General features: G+C 33.5%; 2 protein-coding genes across 7 annotated transcripts; both read left to right on the top strand.

The window, feature by feature from the left end:
- The first annotated feature begins 1,679 nt into the window (after positions 1-1,679).
- On the top strand, positions 1,680-11,982 carry LOC120086727 (putative oxidoreductase At1g06690, chloroplastic). Of its 5 annotated transcripts, none has more exons than XM_039043511.2 (10): positions 1,680-1,998; positions 6,308-6,399; positions 6,843-6,883; positions 7,148-7,312; positions 7,399-7,421; positions 7,503-7,574; positions 8,009-8,176; positions 8,323-8,405; positions 8,499-8,561; positions 11,690-11,982. In XM_039043511.2, the coding sequence occupies exons 1-10, from the start codon at positions 1,767-1,769 to the stop codon at positions 11,873-11,875; spliced, it is 1,125 nt and encodes a 374-aa protein (XP_038899439.1). In that variant the 5' UTR covers positions 1,680-1,766; the 3' UTR covers positions 11,876-11,982. The 5 variants fall into 5 exon arrangements, with proteins under 5 accessions (XP_038899439.1, XP_090173412.1, XP_038899438.1 ...); XM_090317286.1 differs by lacking the exon at positions 11,690-11,982 and adding an exon at positions 10,008-10,356; XM_039043510.2 differs by having other exon boundaries at positions 1,687-1,998; positions 6,296-6,399.
- A 1,558-nt stretch (positions 11,983-13,540) lies between these two features.
- On the top strand, positions 13,541-23,236 carry LOC120085871 (putative oxidoreductase At1g06690, chloroplastic). Of its 2 annotated transcripts, none has more exons than XM_039042115.2 (10): positions 13,541-13,987; positions 14,761-14,852; positions 14,947-14,987; positions 15,361-15,525; positions 15,612-15,634; positions 15,758-15,829; positions 15,933-16,100; positions 16,394-16,476; positions 16,552-16,614; positions 22,982-23,236. In XM_039042115.2, the coding sequence occupies exons 1-10, from the start codon at positions 13,771-13,773 to the stop codon at positions 22,985-22,987; spliced, it is 930 nt and encodes a 309-aa protein (XP_038898043.1). In that variant the 5' UTR covers positions 13,541-13,770; the 3' UTR covers positions 22,988-23,236. The 2 variants fall into 2 exon arrangements, with proteins under 2 accessions (XP_038898043.1, XP_038898042.1); XM_039042114.2 differs by having other exon boundaries at positions 22,978-23,236.
- The last annotated feature ends 381 nt before the right edge of the window (positions 23,237-23,617 follow it).

Here is a 23,617-nt window from a genome sequence, read left to right as displayed (position 1 = left end):
TCAAGTATCTTCAAAGATTCAAATTTGGTAGTTAAGAGCTGCAGTCTTGACATCTTCGCCTTAGATGTCCCTTCATGCGCTACAACAAAGATCTCTCACATTTCTTTAGCAGAAACACGTGTATTGATAAGTTGAAAAATGTTCTTGTCAACTTTATTGAAAATAACATTTAGAGCACGAGAATTTCCAAGGGAGGCCACATCTCAACTTCAGTCTAGTCCTTTTCAGGCTTAAGAGAGACCTTGTCATCTCTGTCAGCAATTTGAGGATGTATCCATCCAGTGACAACTACCTTCCAAGTCTTACTATCAATGAACTTAAGGAAAGCTATCATCCTTGCTTTCTAATAGGAATAGTTAGTTCCATCAAGCACAGGGGAACGATTAGTTGATCCACCTTCTCTGATCGATTCCATTGAATACTCAATGAACAAAAGTTAACCCGCTTTGTTACCAAATGAAAAATAGAGTATAGATCTAACACATAATACAATGTCAAATACAATGTCACAACAATATGTATGACAAGTGGCCAACACAAAAGCAAACAAACAAATAATGACACAAAGATTTATACCCCAGTTTGGTGCAAAATCACCTATGTTTAGGGTGTTCTGTGTCCGGTGGAACGAAATTTCACTATGTACAAAGTTTAGCAATTACAACTAAAGTACTTATCTGATAGGCTCCCTCTTCGATAAATCACATATAGCTTCCTCTTCAGTTTCAACTTAGGTTCCCCTTAAGTTTGAGCTCCCCTTACTTCTACAATAATGCTTCTTCAAGCTTTGTATGAGATCCCCTCAATACAACATGTTTAGGCTCCCCCTAAGAGTGAGATCCCCTTATATTCACCATTTTTAAGCTCCCCTAAATATGAATTTTCATAATTTTTAACTTACTTAGGCTCCCCAAATACACTATCAAACAAAATCCTCCCGAGTTCTACAATGGCTGCCAAATCAAAACTCTCAACGACAAACAAAAAGATTTTCAATAACAATACTTGGAGGTTAAGGTTTAAATATACCTTAAGATCAAAACTCTCAATACACACTTTTATAATAAGGCGGCTAATCCTAAATTGAATAAGAGTACAATATAAATAAGACTACCTTTGAGAATATTTTTTAGGAGTAAATAAATTTTCTCTACAGGAAAATGAGGAAGGCAGACATGGAAATCTGTAAAATCACGCAGACATATATAGAAAAGATATTCTGCAGAATTTGTTGCACGACATGTAACAATGTCTTTGACATATTGTACAAAATCAGTCAACCATATTACAATCTTGTAATAATATCAACCAATCACACTACAATAACATAAAAGATTATTAGTCAATGTTTATAAGAAAGGGAAAAAAACTAAAACAAAGGGTATTTTTAAAACCACATAACAAAAGGTTTTTGTGATTTAAGAATTATTGCATAAACCTTTAAACTTATCTTTTAAAAATTCATGACGAGAAAGGTTTTTGTGATAAAAAAATAATAATAAATGACAAATATTTCCCATTAATTAGTGCCACAAAACATTTTTGTGTCTTAAATTAATCTTCTATATTCTTCTACTTTTTCGGGCCAACCATTCTCCTTCCTCCACGTTTTTTGTATTTTCCACTCGTCTCAATCAAATATTAAAAAAAATAAAATAAAATCGAAAACAGAATATATATAAGAAATAATTCTTTCTTCAAGAAGCTCAAGCTGATATATATTTTTTTTATGGTCTTTTAAACCTTGCGGTAGCGCCGCCGTAGCCATGGCGGTGCTCTTCCATTACGGCGGCTGCTTCTTTTCAATAAATGGCCGCGGCGGAGTTTCGAGAGTGAGGCGAAGGGCAGTAGCGGCAGCTAATTCCGAGGAGTACGGCAAATTGGAAGAGAAAGTGAAGTTGGGGGGCTCTGAAGTGAAGGTCAGTAGGCTTGGAATTGGAGCTTGGTCTTGGGGAGATAACATCTACTGGAATTGGAATAATTGCTTTCAATGGGATGGTAAGTTTTGCTAATCCCTCCAAATTATGTTTTGACATTCTTGTACGGATGACCATTTTTGTTTTCGAAGTGGGGTTAGAATTTGAGTAAGTTCAAAAACAAATGAATTTTGACCTTTTATATATGTTAGTACCCGTGAAATTATTGCTTTGATAATTAACGTTTGATCCTTGCTCTCAATTCTTGCTTCTCACTCTTTGACTCTTGATCTCATTTTGATTTTTTGAATGATCACTGATCTTAAGAGTCGAGAAGCGAGAGTGGTGGGAGTGGGATTGGTGGTCATTCAAAAAATCAGGACAAGATAGAGAGTCGAAGTAGTAATTTCAGTCGTGTAGATGCAAGAAAAAAGACTAAAATTCATTTATTTTTAAACTGTCGACCCAAATTTCATTTAGGTCTCGTTTGGAATTGCGATAGCTTTTAAAATAATAGATAGTAGTTGTTCTTTTAGAAAAATCAGCTGTGAAAAGAACTAAAATAGTGCTGGGTAAATTTTAGTTTAACTTGAAAAAGTAGGTTACAGTGTTTGGTAAATAAATACAAAAACATCTTATTTTAGATTTAATAACTAAAATTGTAATTCAAAATTTTAAATAATTGTCAGTGTAATAAATTTTTTTTGTTATAAATTAATTTTTAAATGTTAAGGAAAATAGCTTTATTTAAAAAAATCAATTTGGTTTTTTTTAAAAAAAATGATGCATTTACCTCATGAAAAATAGAAAATAGATTTGATTAGGTGAGAAATGGATAAATATATAAAATAAATCTTCTTTTTAAAGTATAAAGTTGAAAACTAAATAATTAATTAAAAATTCTACGTGCTTTAGGAGAATCTAAAAGGTACTAGGATATTGCAAGGTGCATGAAATTAGTGTGTTTTTAAAAGTGATTGTAACCGACTTAATTTAAATATGTTTTATCCAAAAAAAATGGTGAAGATTTTTTCCAAATGGCTTTTTGACACAGGTAATGCAATGCCAACCTAGTCTTAGGCCACTGAATAGGGCCATTTATATAAAAATCTAAAAAAATAGAATATTATGGAAAATAACCGGATTATGGAGTACATATGTGTAATTTTAGTTGCCAATTTGATCCTAACTTTGTTGGAAAAAACCTCTCATTCCTATCATTGAAATAAGCCAAAACAAACAAACACGGAAATTGAAAGAAAGCAATAAAACTCCAAACAAGAGAAAAAACCACAACCAAAATTCCACTATGTGAAAAATTATTACAATTCCACAAAAATCTCTCCCCAATCCCAAATTACAAGAGTGCTCTCAAAGCAATATACCACTCATACAACTGAGCTAATTAAGATGATTTGAAACTAAAGACATATGGGGTATTTGGCTCACCAATATGAGTTAAGTTGAGTTAGTATAATATACTAATTCAATGTTTGACCCCCAAATTTTAAATATTGGTGGGGTTGAGTTGGTCTCAACTCTCCCTTCTTTTAATATTTTCAATGGCTCCACTCATCGGCCACTATCGATGACTATTGCTGCCATACTCGAGCTCTGACAACCACATCCGACGACCAATTCGAGCTCCGGCAACCACCTCCAATCACAACTCCGGTGACCCAACTTCAACAACCAACTTCGACAACCAATTTTGGGCTTCAGCAACAAATTTCGATGACCAATTTCGACAACTACCTTCGTAGACTCCGAAAACCACCTCTGACTACAAACTCTGACGAAAATCACCTTCGATAGGCACCTTCGAGCGAGCAACTCCAACAACCAACTTCTGTTTCGATAAGCTCCTTTAACAACAAAAACTCTAGCAACTAATTCCAATACCATCTTTATGCGACCAACTTCGAGCCTGACAACCACCTTCGACTACAAACTTTAACGAAAATTATCTTTGATGATCAACTTCGACGACCACTTTCGCACGACCAACTTCAGACTCTGAAAACCACCTTTAACGATAAACTCTAGCGACCAACTCTAGTAACACTTTCATGCGGCCAACTTTAGGCTTTGACAACCACCTTCAACTATAAATTCCAGCGAAAAACCATTTTTAACTATCAACTTCAAAAACCACTTTCTACTGTTATAAGATCGATGAATGTTAAAGTATATTATAGAGTTGTTGATTATATAAATAATAGTATTTTGTCTACCATAAGTGCAATATTTGTACGTAAAAATTTGTAAAATATATTTCTATGTAATTGAATTCACATATCAAATGAGTGTTAATAATGTTTGGAAAAGTATGTATGTAGTATGTAACACATAAAAGAACCGTAAAATGAAGAATTTTTTCTAGCAAGATATAGTGAAAAATAGAGATTTGTTCTATGATGAACCTCCAAATTTGGAGGAATTGAAAGTGCAATTGTTGAAGAAATGTGGTGACATTCCATTGGCTGCTAAGATGATGAGGGAGATTCAATTGGAAAATTCATGACAAAGTAAAAATATAAAACAACAATGGGAAGAAGAAGATGATGATGATGATGATGAAATTCGTGGAAAAAATTAGGAATCAAAAGTTTTTATTTCTCTTTTCCCATTTTATTTAACTATATTCTTGGAAGAAATGTAGTATGTTAATTGTTGTTCATTATCCCAATAAAAGAAATAAAGAAAGACATAAAAGCTTTAAAAATGAAAAGAACAAAAATAGCAATCCATATTTTACTCAACACAAAGATTGGTAAAATTATTAAATAAAAATATTTCAAAACAAAAATAGTAATCATAAAAGCAAATTATTTAAAGTTCAAAAAACTGCATCAGATACCCTAGACATATGAACTCAATTTAACTCAATTTTGCACCTCAAACACAGACATATAAACTCTAAAATGAACTCCAAAAACATCCAGACATCATATCTCAACTCAACACCTTTTTTAATGCTCGGAGACCATCACTTTTTTAAACCTTTCATATGTGGGGCAAATGCTCTTCTAATATTTTGACAAAATCCAACAAATTTAGTACAAAGGATGCTAATTAGATGTCATTCCAAAAAACGATGGTTCCATCCACCCCATAATGACGTCGTTCTCTCTATATATTGTATATGTTTTAGTCTTTAGGATTGACTTGTTTTTGGTTAAATTATCAAAGATACCCATAGATTATAGAGATAGTTTCAATTATATTTCGAATTTTGAAAAAATTCATTTTAATTCTTGAAGTTTGAAAGTTGTTTCAAAACAACCTATATAAACAAAAAGGTCCGTATCTGCTTATGTGAACAAATTGAAACACATATATGGAAGAAAATTAAAGATACATGGCGTATCTGTGAACCATACTTGTAGTTTGTTCACACATATATATGGAAGAAAATTAAAGACATGTGGCGTATGTGTGAATCATACATGTAGTTTGTCTTCTTCCTTTCAACTTCATGTTTCCAATTTTTTGTTATTTTTTAACCTAACCCCATGTTTATTTCTTGTATGTGTTTAGGTTTGTTCACTTAAGCAACACATAAGCAAACACAAATTTTTCTGTCCATAAATAAACGAAAAACCTTCTGGAGTTTGTTTAAAAAGAAAATTAAACTTCTTCAAAGGTTCAAAATGAAACTTTTCAAAATTTTGAGGTATACGTGAAACTAACCCCATAGTTCTGTGGGTTAAAATGAAATTTTTCAAAGTTTGGGTTATAAACGAAACCAACCTTATAGTTAATAATTTAATCTTTGTTTTCAATTTAGTAACTATGGTAAAAAAAAGTTTCACATGTGGTTAAATTACCAAATTTAGTCCTCATAATTTTAAAAGTTTCAATTTAGTCTTTATAATATGAGACTACGAGTTTTGTTTCAATCTTTTCTCCATAATCTGAATTGAATTTCAATTTAACTCTTATTTAACTCAATTATAGTTGACAGATAATTTTTTTTTAAGGTAAGTGATTCTAATTTTCATACTCTGTATTTATTATACTAAAAATAAATGTCTTAACATTTTTCTTCTTTCTAATTTTTTTTTTCAAGTCAACTTAACTTCATTAACTAAATTTAATATTTGCTAATGCAAATAGTATAATGAAATGCAAGGGACTAAATTGAAAATTTGTAAACAAAAGAGAACAAGTAATAATAAAAGAAAATACCTGAAACTAAAAACCTATATTCAACTTAATTTTTCTTCACGAGTAGTGAGTCTAGTTGTTTGTTTGTATTTAATGATTATTTGAGTTCAACCATTGTGGTCGGAAATGTCTTATCCACTAAATTATGTTCGAATTGACGTTTAATTAGTGGTTTGTAAATGGATTATTTCGAGAGTTTTCTTTTTGAGGTGTGGCATCAGATAGGAAGCTGAAGGCTGCTAAAGCTGCATTTAATGCTAGTATTGACCATGGCATTACCTTCATTGATACTGCTGAAATTTATGGCGCCCCAGTAAGATATATTTATTTTCGTTTGATACTTTTGGTTTTAGTTCATTTTGATCCCTATATTTTTTAAATGTTCAATTTGATCCCTACACGTTTAATTTTAGTTTATTTTGGTCCTTATATTTTCATTGTTTGTTCATTTTGATAACTTTAAAAAAGTGACCATTTTGATCTTCTTAAAAATCAAGTAAAACTGAAAATAATGAAGGGACCAAAATGATTACTTTTTAAAAGTACAATAACCAAAATGAACATTTTGAAAATATATGAAGCAAAATGAACCAAAATTGAAAGTATAAAGATTATAATGAACATTTTTAAAGTATAGAGATTAAAAGGAACTAAAATCAAAAGTATATGAAGTGAAATAATATTTAAACCTCATTGTTATATTACAAAAAAAAAGACCTTTGCTAATTGGATCCAGTAACCTTTTTCCTTTTGCAGTACACATTAGGTGCTATAAATTCAGAAACTCTTGTAGGAAGGTACAATTTGAAGCACTAAGAGCTTCTTTTGATGTCGTTTTTTGTTTCTGATTGCTCGTTTCTCGTTTCTAGTTCTTTAATAAAAAAGAAAGAGCTATGGTTGATAACCACTTTGTACGCTTAAAAAAAATTGAAAAAGAAGCTTGAGTTTGTTTCCAAAATATGGACACATATTTGAAACTCGTTTTTGAAAAATGAGAAACGAGAATAGTAGCAACCAGTTGCTGGAAATCTTTGTAAAAACACTTCCAAGTTTTGCATTAGATTCATTAAGGAAAAGAAGGGTAAGGATCCTGGATTTGAGGTTACAGTTGCTACCAAATTTGCTGTCTTGCCGTGGAGGCTCGGTCGTCAGAGCGTCATAAGTGTTCTCAAGGATTCGCTCTATCGTCTCGGTCTCGAATCAGTTGACCTGTATCAACTTCATTGGTCTGTGCTTCTTAAACTCTTCTCTTGTGTTCTTTTCTAACTTGTGTAGATACATTGTGACTCGACTCATTGATTTTGAATTTCAGGCCTGGAATATGGGGAAATGAAGGTTAATTTTTTGTGAAGATTTTATATCTGTCCATTATTCAGATTAAAAGAGGCCTAAATTCTTTAAGAAATCCCTTTTCAGAGTATATTGATGGTCTTGGAGATGCTGTTGAGCAGGGACTTGTGAAGGCTGTTGGTGTTTCAAATTACAATGGTATGTTCTAATCTAATAGATACGGACACTTTGGTTTGGTTAGTTCGATAGGGACACTCATTAATGTAACAAATGTGTTAAACATGCATATAACATGTCCGTGTCATGCCATGTCTAAATTTTTATACCTAATTAAGTGCCTCCCTTGTACCATTCATCTGTATGTTACCCGACCTTTTTGTAGTTACGAGTTTCGTTTGATTCTTTTCAATTGAAGTCTTCATATGATTAGTATTGGGACTCCCTTTTTAGGCTTTTTTTTTTATTCGTGAAAGCTCGGTATCTTAAAAAGAAAAGAAAAAAAAGGAGTGAATTGTAGCGTCATATATATAGAGCATGAAAAGAGAATGGAGTGAAGACTGCGTATGATGAACTGAGGATCACCTTAATTGCTTATACCTTGTGTTTTCTTTCATTTTATTTCCACGATGTAGAGAAGCGACTTCGAGATGCTTATGAGAAACTCAAGAAAAGAGGTATTCCACTAGCTTCAAACCAAGTGAATTACAGCCTCATATATAGAGCACCAGAAGAAAACGGTGTGAAGGACGCTTGTGATGAACTTGGAGTCACCTTAATTGCTTATGCACCTTTAGCTCAAGGTGAGTCCACTTAGGATTATGCATAGAAAAATATTTTGCATGCATTATCCTGAGTTGAGTTGCATCCAAATTTTGCAGATAAATTGCAACAGGTGGTTTTGATATTTTTCTTAATGAAAGCTGGGTTTCTTATAAAAACATTGCAGGCGTTCTAACGGGAAAGTATACAGCAACAAATCCTCCAATTGGCCCTCGATCCCTAATTTACTCTTCAGAGTTTGTAACAAAGGTTAAAACTCTTGAAAAGCCACGAAGAACGAAATAAAATAAAACAAGACATTTTCTATTATTTCTGGCTAAAGCTTTTATTTTATATGTGCAGCTTCAACCTTTGTTGAATCGGATAAGAGACATAGGAGAGAAGTACAATAAATCCCCCACGCAAGTCAGTATACTTTAATTTACATAGTTTATAATATTAAGTTCAACTTTTTTAACGTCTTTAACTTGCAAATATGTTGGTTTATTTATTTGTTTGTTTACTTATTTTTGCTGATGTGTGTTCTCTCTTCTTTTCTTTTCTTTTCTATGCATTTTCATATTGATTAGGAAAAGAAAGAGGTATATAAGGAGATATTTGGTGTAACGAGTGAAATTGTTTAGTTATGGGACTCATGGTGCAAGGAGTTAAATGATTCATATAATTGATGTTTTTTAGTTATGAGCTAAGTAGTACGAACACCTTAGTTTGGCTTCCATCTGTGTATGACACGTATTGGACACTTGGACACCTTGACACTTGTTGGACACGAATCAAACACTTATTAGTGTCATAGATGTGTTAGATAAAAATTTGGTACCGATTTAGGGATCATCTCAAAATTTGGCCTCACTTTTTAATTTGATCATCACCCTATGAATTTACCACTCTAAACCTTCTTCCTTCTTCCTTCTTCCCTCCCTCTTTTATAGATTTTTTTTCCGTTTTCCTACCTTTCTTCTTTTTTTTTTCTTTAGGTGATTTCTTCTATTTATGATGCCATTTGTTTTTCCAACGTTTTTCATTTTTTTTTCTTTTTCGGCAATTTATGTTTATGTCACTTTTTTTTTCATTTTTCCTGCAAGATTTCCTTCCCACCCTTGTTTCTTCAGTTGCTCTCCTTTTTCGATGATTTTTTCTATTTATGTTGACGTCGTCTTCTTCTTCTTGAATCAAAGATGTAAGTTGGAGCGTGAATCAGAATGAGAGAAAGAATCGAGAGTGAGACCAAGAAACGAGAGGAAGAAGCGAGAGGAAGAAGCAAAAGGAAGAATTCAAAAGAAGGGGAAAAGAATCAAGAAAAAAATGAAGGAGAGCAACGTGAATTGAGGAACGAGATGAAGGAGTGAGAGAAACGAGATGAAGGAATAAAAGAAACGAGTGAAGGAACGAGTGGAAAGAGCGAGAAATTAGGGTTGCGTCTGGTCTCATTTTGGGGTTAAAACAGTACTTTCACACGCGGCTAACGTAAGCAGAAATCCAAATTTCGAGCATTTTTTAAAGTGAGGCCAAATTTCGAGTGATCCCCTAAATAGGGACCATCCATACAATTTTTTCATGTTAGACATTAGTTGTACAAAACCAAAATAGGACTAACATTTGGTAGACATGCATCAAACATTTCTTACATATACTAAGTCAATACATATATGACAAAAATAATATAATTTGAGAGTGAAAGACGTCCAACTTGTTTAGAAATGATATATTTAAAAAAATATATATTTTAATAAATGTGTCCTTGTTGTGCCCATGTCCTAAATTTAAGAAAAATAACGTGTCGCCGTGTAAGTGTCGTATCATATCCATGTTTCATATCCATAACTGTAGGGATGACAAAATTCCCCGCAGGTCCACAACTCAATCAGGGCGGAGAAATCGGTTTGACCGGGTACGGGGTCAAACCAGAGATTTAAATCAGGTCCTCGGTTGGGGACAGGGCAGGAACGGGAGGGGATCCCCGACCTCGAACCCGATCCCCGCCCCCACCCTGAATTTTTTTAATTGTTGATATATATATATGTATACATACACACACTACAACTGTAGCTTTTTAGATATTGTTTTTTTTTTTAATTTTAATTATTATATATATATATATATATATAAACTACTGAAACAGTAGCATACTACTGTTTCAATTTTTCTTTTTTCTTTTTTAGTTTTAATTTTTAATGTAATAAATTCAACTTTTTATTAATTTATAATAAAAAATAATAAAATATTTTTTAATTATTAATTTATACAAATATATGTAATAATAATACTAATTTCTTACATAATATTTACAATTTTAATGTAAATACTAAATTTAGTTAAATTTAAATAATAAAAATAAAAAATGGGGATTTTTGACCCCAAAAAAGGGGAAAGGGGTATGACTTTGAAGTCAATATTACAAATATTGTGACAGTTGAGCTACACTCATGTTGACAAATTAAAAAATTTCCTTAAAAGAAAAAAAAAACACCTCGATGAGCAAGAATGTAAATCATATAACTCAATCACTTGTGATTCACAAGTTTTTCATCATGTACTCTTGACGAAAAGATCAGAGATTGGATCTCTTTTTAAACTCAAGAAAAAAGTAAAGTGGGGGAATAAATACTCCATAAGTTAAACAGGAGGATTCCTGTTATCCTATTTTAATACATTATAACTAACAATTTAATGTTATGTTTTTTTTATTATTATATGAACATTATATTTAAATTTCAGGTTTTATTATTTAATAGTCAAGATAATGAATATGTTTGAATTAGTATAAAAAATGAATATGTTTGAATTAAATGTTAAATTTAGATTATATATAGGGAAATTGTTTTAGATAAAAATCGGCCAAAAATATTTTTGAATATAGCGAAATGCCACAATCTATTAGTGATAAAAAACAGTTTATAGATTGTGACATTTTGCTATATTTATAAATATTTTAGTTCAGTTTACTATATTTGAAAACAATCTTTATATATAGTAAACTTTTTTTAATTTAAAATTTTCATATGGAATTAATCATAAAAAAAGATTAGTTTGAAGCTTAACTATATAATTAAAACATTTTCAACGTAACAATTTAAGTTCAATATTTTAAAAAACAAAACAACCAAATTAAATAGAGGAAAATTTCCCAGAGGTGGGGATTCCCATGGGGACATCTGGATCTTTGAGTGATATTTTGCCATCGGAAGTTGGTTTACAGGTACAACCTTTGTAACTTCATGGTATACCCATGGATTGGCAAGTTCCTATTTAGAATGGTGCAACTTCTTAACCTTGACTCCTGCTAATAGTTTAGCCCACTCTTTGTTGTTACTATGGGGTCGTAAAGCACAAGGAGGAGATTTTACTAGTTGGTGTCAATTAGGTAATCTGTGGACTTTTGTTGAGTTTTTCCTTTTCAACCATCTTTGTTTCCTGTATTTTTTATATCTATTATTTATTCTTCCATTCACTAAGGTACGGTAAATAGTTCAATAAAATACACAATTGTAATATTCTTTATTTTCTATTTGTGTATATTTTATTTTGATCAGGTAGTGTTGAACTGGTTGATAGCACAAGAAAACGTGGTGCCGATCCCGGGAGCCAAAAATGCAGAACAAGCTATTGAATTTGTAGGTGCATTGGGTTGGAGAATCTCCAACGAAGAAATAAATGAACTTCGCTCCTTGGCTTCAAAACTTCAACCTGTTTTTGGTCTTCCTTTTGAGATACTCTAAATTATGGATTCATAACCCAAGGAAACCAAAATGTGTATCAAATCGACACATAAGAAACTACTACTGAACTACATTATAATATAGCTTTTTCCTCCTTTTTAGTAGCATTTGCATTACTATTCCTCACTATTTTTCACATTCTATATGTCTTCTACGTATATCAACATGCTTTTAAAAATAAGGTGAGACTTATTTATATTAATCGTAGGTTCATAGTATGAACAAAGAGAGTATGATATTCTCGTAGTACTAGAAATTTTCTCTAGTAAGTATAGATGTTCACATACCGAAGAATTCTTGTAGAGAATAATTGGCAGTAATTGAGTTCCATAGGAGAAATTATTCCCCTGTTATTTTGTTTCCATCTTGATTACATTAGGGGTGAGCATCAGTCTATCGGAGTCGGTTTCTCGATCAAACCGCCATTGAATCGACTATGGTCGATTTAATAAATATTCAAAACGATCTCGACCGTTGAGGAGTAACCGTCGGTCCGTCGATCCGCTGGTTTGGTTAGTTTTATTCTTTAAATTTTTTTCTTAATTTTGAAATTTTTTCAAATTGACATCAACTGACCCCTTTCCTTCTCTAATCAACCAATTGATTTGGTTGACTCAGTTTTTCGATCTATCACGTTCACTCCTAGATTTTATAGAATAAAATTTTCTTAAACCTCATTATTGAAAATTTCTTACTAAAGATATGAGAGGTTAAAAATTAGAGTATATATAATTAACAAAAAGAAACTGAGTAAGGACCCTATTATTGATGAGTCTACTTTTTGGACATAGAAACTATTGATGAGAGTTTTATCAAAATAAATAGACTAAATTCTAATTATAAATTATCATGAATTGGCTTAGTGGTAAATAGGGGCATGACCTTAATAAAAGGCTAAGATGTCGTGGATTCAATGGTCACCTATGAATTCAATATCTTACGAGTCTCCTTAACATTCAGATGTTGTAGGTTTAATATGTGATAAAATTAATCGAGGTGCATGTAAACTGGCTCGAACATTCACTAATATATATATATATATATATATATATATATATATATATCTAATTATAAATAAACTAAGGGTGTGTTTGGCACAAGAACTATTTAAGACTATAATAACCACTATTGCTACAGTAAATACCAACACTATATCAAAATCCCCATTTACTATCGTTTTTACCATTTTACCTTCATCATTTTTTTATTCTTTGTTAGAGAGTAGAGTGTTTATTATTTCCTTCTCCAACTAAAATTGTTTACACCTAAAAAATATACTACTATAATCCAAATTAAAATAATCTACACTCAAAATATAAACTATTATAACCCAACTATACTAATTAATTCATCGTCCTAAACGTCCTCTAAAAAGTCCCTATAGTAATCTATTATAATTTTAAATAATTATATAATATTTTAAATTAGAAAAATAAAAAGGTATAAACTATCGTATAATCGTACATTCTTAAAATCTCGAGAGCTATAAATATAATTTTACCGGGAAGAAAAAAGAAAAATATCACCTTACCAAACTAACATCTTTTTAAAAAACTTGTAAAAATAATTTTTCTGAAAAAAAAAAAAAAAAAAAAAAAGCCTGGGGTGCGCAAACGTTACCGAAAAGAAATGTAAAATAACACGGAACGATTAAAGCCACAAAACGAAGAGAAAATTCGTCATCTAACCAAATTTGAAATGACAAATACCCATTTCAATGCTTTTCAACAGAAACCAAGTGGTTTTGGGCCAACCACTTTCCTTCATTTGATATTAGGCTCGAATTTCTTCTGTGAATCGGCAGCTTTTACGTCGAATTCTGAGTTACTTCCGCCATTAATTGGTTCTCTCAAAGCTTCTATTGAGTTCTCTTTGTGCTTTGCGCTGCCTGAGCTATGGCGGTGCATTTAAGTTCCGTCTGTTTATCAATTCCTCCAATGAATCGCAGTAGAGTTTACAGAGTTAGGGCTGTGGCTTCTGAGGATTATGGCACATTGACATCACAGGAAGATAAGGTGAAATTGGGTGGTTCTGAACTGAAAGTCAGTAGGCTTGGAATTGGAGCTTGGGCTTGGGGAGATAACAGCTATTGGAATAACTTTGGATGGAATGGTAAGATTCGAAAACTGGAATATGGGATTATTGCTTTTGAGATTGATTGTTCGTTTCTTCACTAAAGTAGGAGCCAGTTGTTTGATGGTATATGAACATTTGAGCTGCTTATTTCCTAAAATTTGTAGGATAAGACTAGAAATGAGTTTGACATGATTTTGGAGTGGTGAAAAGTATTTTGGGCTTCACTTTTGAAATAATAAAACCACTTTTAGCTAATGTATTTCAAGATATTTCTTAGTGCATGAAGTAATAGTGATTTTGAAATTGTTGAAGTCATTTTTGTTATGTTCATATTCATTCCTAAACATGCATCATATAATTCAAAAACAATTTTGATATATGAAAATCGCATTTAAAAGTGTAAAACCAAACATTAAAAATGATTTGGATGCACGTTTGGGATGATTTTGAATATCTGTTCAAAATCACTCAAACATGCCTGAAATCTCTTTAAAATATTTTTTTAGAGGAACACTTAATTAGCACTCCTGCTCGAAGAAGTGCTTCAAAGTCCTTCCAAGGATAAACCTCATGGAACAGCTCATTTGGATAAGTTTCTTCCCAGTGATCTGAACATCAGTTCCATAAAATGTTTCTGTAAAGTCTTTAGATCACTATTGAACAACTCGTTAGCAGTTTATTTATTGTTTTTTTTTTCCTAATTTTGATTGAATTAATGTTTTCAATAGTTTTTTTTTTATATGAAAATTAATGTTATCAATAGTTGTAGAGTATATTCATGTTTGATGGCTCTTTTTGGGGTGATTCAGATAGGATGATGAAGGCTGCTAAGGCTGCGTTTAATGCCAGCGTTGACCGCGGCATTACCTTCATTGATACTGCTGAAGTATATGGCTCCTCGGTGGGATATTATACAATATTATGTTCACTTACTGTCTTTACGTTCCATAGAAGATCTTTGCTAATTGAAGTGCAATAATCTTATTCTTTGACAGTATGCTTTAGGTGCTATAAGTTCAGAAACTCTTCTAGGAAGGTACATTTGAATATGATTTAATGTCTTAAAAACAACCACTTTATACATGTTAAACACGATTACAAATTGTGTTCAAATTATTTTCTAGCCAACCAGAATAGTATCCGAATGAAAAAGGTAGGAAATGCTGATACGAGCTACCCCAGCTTATGTTCCAGCCTAGGCCATTGGAAGGGCCTCATGCTTCTCACTAATGACGTCTCAAAATGAGATCTCTCCCTTCACCTATTGCTTTTAGATGATGAAATATACTTTCTCCCTCTTCTAACTAACTCCCTTGTACTTCCCCTATTTACCCCTCCCTGCACATGACTATACTTATATAGACTCATCGTTATTCTTCTAAGACTTCCAGTTCCCAATCTTGTTGCAGATTTATTAAAGAAAAGAAGGCAGTGGATCCGGGAGTAGAAGTTGCAGTTGCTACAAAATTTGCTGCTTTGCCGTGGAGGTTTGGTCGTCAAAGTGTCATATGCGCCCTTAAGGATTCCCTCTCTCGCCTTGGTCTTGCATCGGTCGACCTATATCAACTTCATTGGTCTGCACTTGTTGACTCTTCTAATGACCTTCTTTTAGTAGTAGCTTTGACTAGATAGTTCCTAACTCATTGGTTTTGGCTCTCAGGCCTGGAATATGGGGAAATGAAGGTTCTTCACACCTGAAGCTTGAATTTTCTGAACATTTGACTCCGTAAAGATTGTGGGGTCATATGTTTTATGTCGTCATTCAGATTAAGAAGAAGCTTAGTTCATTAAGAAATCCTTTTTCAGGGTATATTGATGGTCTTGGAGATGCTGTTGAGCAGGGACTTGTGAAGGCTGTTGGTGTTTCAAATTACAGCGGTAGGTTCTAAGTCTGTCTTTCCAATAACTGATAGTGCCAACATTGCAGTCTTCAGTGGTTTTTCCTTATGCCTGAAATTAAACACTCTGTACGGTTTTCCAGAGAAGCGACTTCGAGAAGCTCATAAGAAGCTCAAGAAAAGAGGTATTCCACTAGCTTCAAACCAGGTGAATTATAGCCTCATCTACAGATTACCAGAAGAAAACGGTGTGAAGGCTGCCTGTGACGAACTTGGAATCACCTTAATTGCTTATTCGCCTATTGCTCAAGGTAAGTCCGTCCAGGTTGTTTCGTATATCATATGATTCTCTTGCTACTTTGAGCTGACTTGACTTAACCTTATTCTTGTCAATTTATGCATCTGGCTGAAAGGAAATAATCTTCCATATTGCATACATTTCTCTATGAAATTTTAAGTTCTGGGATATGCTTTTACATCAAATGCTACAATGGAAACTTTAAAATAAATTAATTGGCTGTTTGTTTGTTTTTTCCATCTTCCTTCTCTGAGATTGATACTCTCAGTGGGGAGATTGAATAACATGTTATGTAAATTTGTGCAGGCGTTCTCACGGGAAAGTACACTCCTGCAAATCCTCCAACTGGTCCTCGAGGCCGAATCTATACTCCAGAGTTTTTAACGAAGGTTGAGATGCTTGAAAGTTTGAAGAAATCCATAATATGTTTCACTCTATTTCTTAAGCATTTGTTTAATATGCAGCTCCAACCTCTTCTGAACCGGATACGCAACATAGGACAAAACTACAATAAAACACCCACACAGGTTAGTGCCTTTACTTTCCTTGAGTTAAAATTTTAAAGTTCATGTCTTTGGCTCTTATTTTGAACGTTCGTTTGAGATCAGTTTTGGTTGCTGATGATTGTTTCCTCTTCTTCCTTTTCTATTCCTCTCGGTTTCATGTTGAAATACGTTGCATTTGCTTGTTTTGCATCATTTTACATATTTAACAGTGTTCCAGTTAATGAAATTTGAGCCATTAGTTACTTCAAGTTAGAATCCTCAATGTGAAAATTAATTACTAGGTCGGAAGTGGTGTGGGTGTCTAGCCCACTTGTTGTACAAACAAGGTTTTATTTTAAACTTGTGTTTTCTGAGTCCAATTGGCCTAATTTTTAGGTTGGCCCATCTTGAAAGTCGTAGATTTTCTTTGATATGATATAGAGATGACCTAAGAAAACAGATAGTGAAAATGAAGAAAAAAAAAAAAAATCAGAGAGAAAGACAGCAGTCCGGTTTTTTAGCGACAGCTTTCACAAAGTTGTTGATCTCTAGAGTTTGAACCGATTGATCGTGCTGAAATTTGGTCAGCCTGTTCGGGACACATAGAGTCTTGTTTTGAACGGTTGGATCGTTGTTTGGAGCTCTGGTTTGTCCGTAATCACTGCTGAACAGAACCTGTAAAATTGGGTGATTTTCATTTTTTTATCTCTCAAGTGTTGATCTTTTATGTATGAAAGCATTGATGGGTAATGAACATTTGTATGACTGATTTGGGTTCTTTTTCCCTCAATTTTATCATAATAAGAGAAGTTGACAAGGGTGGACTCCTCACAAGTCCCGTGGTTTTTACTCTTCACATTGAAGGGGTTTTCCACATATAATTTGTGTGTGCTCTTTGCTTTTAGTCTTCTAGAATTTTGTGGTTTATTGCTGTCCATTGTTGGTTAATCGTTTGGTGATTTATTTGTGGTGTATTGGAGAACAATTATTTGGTTGATTGTTTTAGAAGAGATTCTAGTGGATGGTTATTATATTGTTTGGGTTCTATCAGTTGGTATCAGAACGAGTTTTAATTTAATCATTGTTATGGAGTCTACTAGTAACGGTGGAGGTAGTTCAATGATAAAATGGACATCAACCAATTATTCCATTTGGAGACTAATAATGGAGGATTTATTATATTGTAAAAATTTGTTTGATTCAATTGAAACAACCACAATAGCAGATAACACAATTTCTAAACCTGCAAAACCAGATAAAATGGAAGAAAAAGATTGGGAAAAGTTAAAGAGAAAACTTTAGCGACTATTAGGTAGTGGGTTGATATTAGCATTTTCAACCATGTGTCTAAAGAGTCGGACCCACACGAGTTGTGGAAGAAATTAGGTCTTTATGAAAGGAAAACCGCACATAACAAAGCTTCTTTAATCAAACAACTTGTTAATTTGAAATTGAAAGGCGGGAATTCTATTTCTGAGCATTTAAGTGACTTTAGGATATTATTAATAAGCTAACTACTATGAATATTGATTTTGATGATGAATTGCAGGCTTTGTTCTTGTTGAGTTCTTTGTTGGATAGTAGGGAAACGTTGGTTGTGACTATTAGTAACTCTGCTCCAGAAGGTGTTTTGTCTTTGGATGTTATCAAACAAAGCATGTTCAATGAAGAGATAAGAAGAAAGGAGATAGGAGTTGATAATTCACATGCTTTTGTTGCTAAGAATCGTGGAAGAAACCAGAATAAGGGACCTAAAGATCGTGGTAACTCAAAAGGGAGGTTCAAGTTTAGAGACAAAGAGACTAGGACATGTCATTACTGTAACAAGCCTGGCCATATAAGAAAGTTTTGCTATCATTAGAAAAAAGAACAAAGTAAGAAGCAAGACTCACAAAAAGAGGAGGATGATAAAATTACTGCATCAATTATTTCTTAGAGTGATAATGTTATCACCTTGATTTGTGCAACCAGTGAGTGTCATCATGTAGAGAATTCAAACACAGGGTGGGTGGTAGATTCAAGTACTTCATACCATTGTGTTCCCAAAAGAGAGTATTTCATGAACTATCAATCTTGTGATTTTGGTAGTGTGAAGATGGGAAATGAGAGCTCAACTAGCATAGTTGGATTAGGTGATATTCGTGTGAAGACAAGTGTTGAGTGCACACTTACATTAAAGAATGTGCGCCATATTCCTAATTTACGTCTTAACTTGTTGTATACAAATGTCCTTGATTAAGTAGGATTTCGACATACCTTTTATGATGGTAAGTGGAAATGGTGTAAGGGTTTAATAATAGTTGCTCAAGATGAGTTGTGTTGCTCTTTGTATAAAACAAACTTGAGCATATGTTCTTCTGAGTTGAATGTAGTAGAATAAAAAAATTCTCCAAATTTGTGGCATCGAAGGCTAGATCAAAGGCTAGGGCATATGAGTGATAAGGGGATTAAATTGTTGACAGGTAAATCTCTTATCCCTGTTGATAAAACATTTTCTCTTGACCCTTGTGATCATTGCTTGACAGGCAAGCAACATAGAATTTTCTTTTTCTAGGAAGTCCACCAGAAGGCAAGGAAAAATGGAGTTAATACATTATGATATTTGTGGGCCTATTGAGGTGGAGTCACATGGTGGCAATAAATATTTTGTCATTTTTATTGATGATGCTACTCGAAGAACTTGGATATATATGTTGAAGACAAAAGGCCAAGTGTTCAAGATTTTTAGGAAGTTTCATGTAATGGTAGAAAGGGAGACCGAAAGAAAATTGAAGTATCTTCTATCTAACAATGGTGGTGAATATACTTCGAATAAGTTTAAGTATTATAGTTCACAAAATGACATTATACATGAGAAGATAGAGCCTGACACACCACAACACAATGGAGTTGTTGAGAGGATGAACATGACCATTGTGGAGAAAGTGAGGAATATGCTTAGAATGTCTGATCTTCCTAAGACATTTTGAGGTGAAGCAGTGCAATGTGCCGTGTATTTGATTAATCAATCTCCATCAATTCCACTTGGTTTAGACATTCCAGAGAGAGCATGGAAGGGACATGATCCCATTTATTTGTATTTCAGAGTCTTCGGCAGCAAGGCATACATGCATGTGCCTAAGGAACAAATATCAAAGTTGGATTCGAAGACCAATCCATGTGTTTTTGTTGGGTATAGGGATGAAAAGTATGGTTATAGGCTGTACGATCCAGAAAAGGAGAAGATAGTGAAAAGCAGAGATGTAGATTCTTCGAGCACAAGAAAGGTGCATATCTTCTTAGTACAAGGTACACTTCTACTCTAGGTTGTGTATGGATACTACTAATGATTCTACTTATACTCTTTCTGTTATTTAATCGACAAATGAGAATGTTGATGATGTACATGATGATGTTGGTGAGATACAACCTGATGGTAATGTACCAGATCATGTTGATGATGATGATCTTGATGAGTCTTCATCTGATGAAGAAATTCATGAGCAGAGGGAGCAATCTATTCCCAAAGCGGAGGATACTCAGGCTCGAAAGCCCACTAGAGTGCGTAAACCTTCAACAAGGTATCCAAGCTCAAAGTTCATTTTAGTTAGTGAAGATGGAGAGCCAAAGAACTATCAAAAAGTTTTGTCTCATGATAAAAAAGACTAGTGGCTCGATGCAATGAAGGAGAAGATAAATTCCCTAGAAAAGAATGGAACCTATGAGTTGGTGAAGCCTCCAAAGGGCAAGAAAGTATTGAAAAACAGATGGGTTTTCAAGTACAAGAATGATGATGAGAAGATAGTGAGGTACAAAGTCAGATTAGTGGTTAAGAGATGCACCCAGAAAAAGAGCATTGACTTTGATGAGATCTTCTCTCCAGTGGTCAAAATGACGTCTATCAAAACAGTGTTGGGATTAGCAGCAAGTCTTGATTTTGAGATAAAGCAACTTGATGTAAAAACCGCATTTTTACATAGTGACTTGCATGAAGAGATCTACATGGAACAACCTGAAGAATTGAAGAAAAGGGGAAAGATAACTTGTTTGCAAGTTGAAAAAGAGTGTTTATGGGCTTAAATAGGCACCAAGGCAGTGGTACAAAAAATCTGATTTGTTTATGATAAGCAATGATTATAAACGAACTATAGCTGATTCTTGTGTGTATCTTAGAAAGTTCCCTGCAGGCAACTTCATCATTCTTCTTTTATATGTAGATGATATGTTGATAGTTGGACAAGATATAGATATGACTCAAAATTTGAAGAAAGACTTGTCCAAGTCATTTGACATGAAAGATTTGGGGCCTGCAAAGCAAATCTTAGGTATGGAGATTGCTCGCGATAGGAAAGCTGGGAAATTGTGGTTATCCCAGAAGAAGTATATTGAACGGGTGATGGAAAGGTTCAATATGAAGCATGTTAAGCCTATTAGTACACCGCTAGCAACTCACTTTCAGTTAGGTAAGAGAGCTTATCCTACAACAGAGAAAGAGAAAGAAGTTATGTCACCCGTTTCTTATTCTTCTGTTGTTGGTTCTTTGATGTATGCTATGGTGTGTACTAGACCTGATATTATACATGCAGTCAGTCCAGTGAGTCGTTTTCTATCCAACCCAGGTAAGACTCACTGGGAAGCAGTGAAGTGGATCTTCAGATATTTGTGAGGCACCTCCAAATTGAGCTTGTGTTATGGAGCTGGCAAACCTATGCTTGAAGACTATACTGATGTAGACATGGCAGGTGATCTTGATAACAGAAAGTCTATCGCAGGTTATGTGTGTACATTTTCAAGAGGAGCCATCTTATGGTAATCCAAGCTACAAAAATGCGTAGCATTGTCCACAACTGAGGTAGAGTATATTGCAGTAGTAGAAGCAAGCAAGGAGATATTATGGCTTAAAAGGTTCCTTCAAGAGTTGGGTTTGAAGCAAGATGAGTATGTAATATTTTTTGATAGTCAAAGTGCTATGGATTTGAGCAAGAATTCAATGCATCATGCTTGTACTAAACACATTGACATTAGATATCATTGGCTACGAGATGTAATTGAAGAGAAGAGATTGAATCTGAAGAAAATTCACACCGTCAAGAACAGTGCAGATTGTTAACTAAGGTAGTTCCTGGAAGCAAGATTGAGCTTTGTAGTAAGCTTGCTGGGATGAGGTTCAAGTGATCATGGATGTGATTGAGTCTTCCCCATGTTGGGTTGGAGGGGGAGATTGTTGTGGGTGAGCCCACTTGTTACACAAGTAAGACTTTATTTTGAACTTGTGTTTTCTGAGCCCAATTGGGCCTAATTTTTAGGTTGGCCCATCTTGAAAGCCTTAGGTTTTCTTTTATGTGATATGGAGATGACCTAAGAAAAAAGAGAGTGAAAAAAGGTAAAAAAAAGTCAGAGAGAAAAATAACAATTCGGTTTTATAGCGACAGCTTCCACAAATTTGTCAATTGTCAGAGTTTGAACTGTTGGATCGTGCTGAAATTTGGTCAGCCTGTTAGGGACACATAGAGTCTCGTTTTGAACGGTTGGATCGTTGTTTGGAGCTCTAGTTTCCATAATTTCTGCCAAACAGAACCTGTAAAATTGGGTGATTTTCATTCTTTTTATCTCTCAAGTATTGATCTTTTATGTATGAAAGCATTGGTGGGTAGTGAACCTTTATATGACTGATTTGAGTTCTTTTTCCCTCAATTTTATCATAATATGAGAAGTTGATAAAGGTGGACTTCTCATAAGTCCCATGGTTTTCTCTTCACATCGAAGGGGTTTTCCACGTATAATTCATGTGCGCTCTTTACTTTTAGTCTTCTACAATTTTGTGGTTTATTGCTGTCTATTGTTGGTTGATTGTTTGGTGATTATTTGGTGATATATTTGTCGTGTTTTGGAGAACAATTATTTAGTTGATTGTTTTGGAAGAGATCTTAGTGGGTTGTTATACTGTTTGGGTCCTACGAGGAAGCAGTTTGAAATGTGGAAGAAACCAATTCTATCGTCTTCCTCTAAAGAATTGCAGCATGCAATTCTTTGATTATGCATATTTGAAATCTGTACCAAATCTAACATCAAAATCAAATCTCTATTGAACTTCTATTTCTTGTAAGAAAAAACAAACAGCACTCACACATCCATTAACACAAGCCAGCCACTATAGATTTTGTTTCTTCTATATACGCATATGCATGTAGCTTGTCCTTCTTCATTCGTGTTTGTCAAATCTGAGTGATTCGTATTCTTTATGACACAACTGGAAAGTTCGCCATGCGGAGTTTAGAGTCTGAAAAATCAAGTTACATGGGGAAAATGGATTTTCATTCTAGTTGATTTCTTCTTCTCTACTTAGAATTTATATGTTTTCGTAATCCCCCACTTATCATGACAATGTTGAATCTTGGTGAGAATTGAAATGCTCTTTCTGATCAGGTAGTGTTGAACTGGTTAATAGCACAAGAAAACGTTGTGCCAATCCCGGGAGCAAAAAATGCAGAACAAGCTATTGAATTTGCAGGTGCATTAGGTTGGAGAATATCCAATGAAGAAATCTATGAACTTCGCTCCTTGGCATCAGAAATCAAGCCTGTTATTGGTTTCCCTGTTGAGAAGCTCTAAATTATTGATGAATAGATATGAAAATTTGTACTGGAATTTAGTTTTATTTCACAACTTTCCACTTTTCTTGCAAGATGTTTAGTTGGGTTGTGCTTCTTCTTCTCATCTCTCATTTTTTTTAAATGATTTTTGTTTGTGGTAGCCAATCAGAACACATTTAAGTGGTTTATCTTGCTTTCTTTTTCAAAGGGGAAAAATATCTTATTTTTCATATTGATAGCATGCATTTTTTTTTTTAATTTCTTAAAATTGTGGTATTTTCTTCCCACCAGTCCTAATATGGGAAAACAGACGAGAAAACAAAGTTTTGTGATGAAAAAATTTCTTACAAGGAGTTTTACTATTAATATCATATGTCAAAGTCAATTTACTGGTAAAACCAAAGTGTTAAATAGGATTTTGGTCTCCAAACTTTTAAGCTTTTTTATTTTGGTCATTGGATTTCTAAATCATA

The sequence above is a fragment of the Benincasa hispida genome, chromosome 9 (genome assembly GCF_027475165.1).
Source record: "Benincasa hispida cultivar pf3 chromosome 9, pf3_genome.v1.1, whole genome shotgun sequence".
In the NCBI taxonomy this organism is placed as follows: Eukaryota; Viridiplantae; Streptophyta; class Magnoliopsida; order Cucurbitales; family Cucurbitaceae; genus Benincasa; species Benincasa hispida.
This window is presented reverse-complemented; position numbering and strand designations above follow the sequence as displayed.

Coding starts and splice junctions, on each gene's coding strand:
- LOC120086727 (XM_039043510.2), top strand. CDS start 1,767: ATGGCGGTGCTCTTCCATTACGGCGGCTGCTTCTTTTCAATAAATGGC. Junction 6,400..6,842: donor CTGAAATTTATGGCGCCCCA/GTAAGATATATT, acceptor TTCCTTTTGCAG/TACACATTAGGTGCTATAAA. Junction 7,422..7,502: donor TGGAATATGGGGAAATGAAG/GTTAATTTTTTG, acceptor ATCCCTTTTCAG/AGTATATTGATGGTCTTGGA.
- LOC120085871 (XM_039042114.2), top strand. CDS start 13,771: ATGGCGGTGCATTTAAGTTCCGTCTGTTTATCAATTCCTCCAATGAAT. Junction 13,988..14,760: donor GAATAACTTTGGATGGAATG/GTAAGATTCGAA, acceptor GGGGTGATTCAG/ATAGGATGATGAAGGCTGCT. Junction 15,830..15,932: donor TGGTGTTTCAAATTACAGCG/GTAGGTTCTAAG, acceptor ACGGTTTTCCAG/AGAAGCGACTTCGAGAAGCT.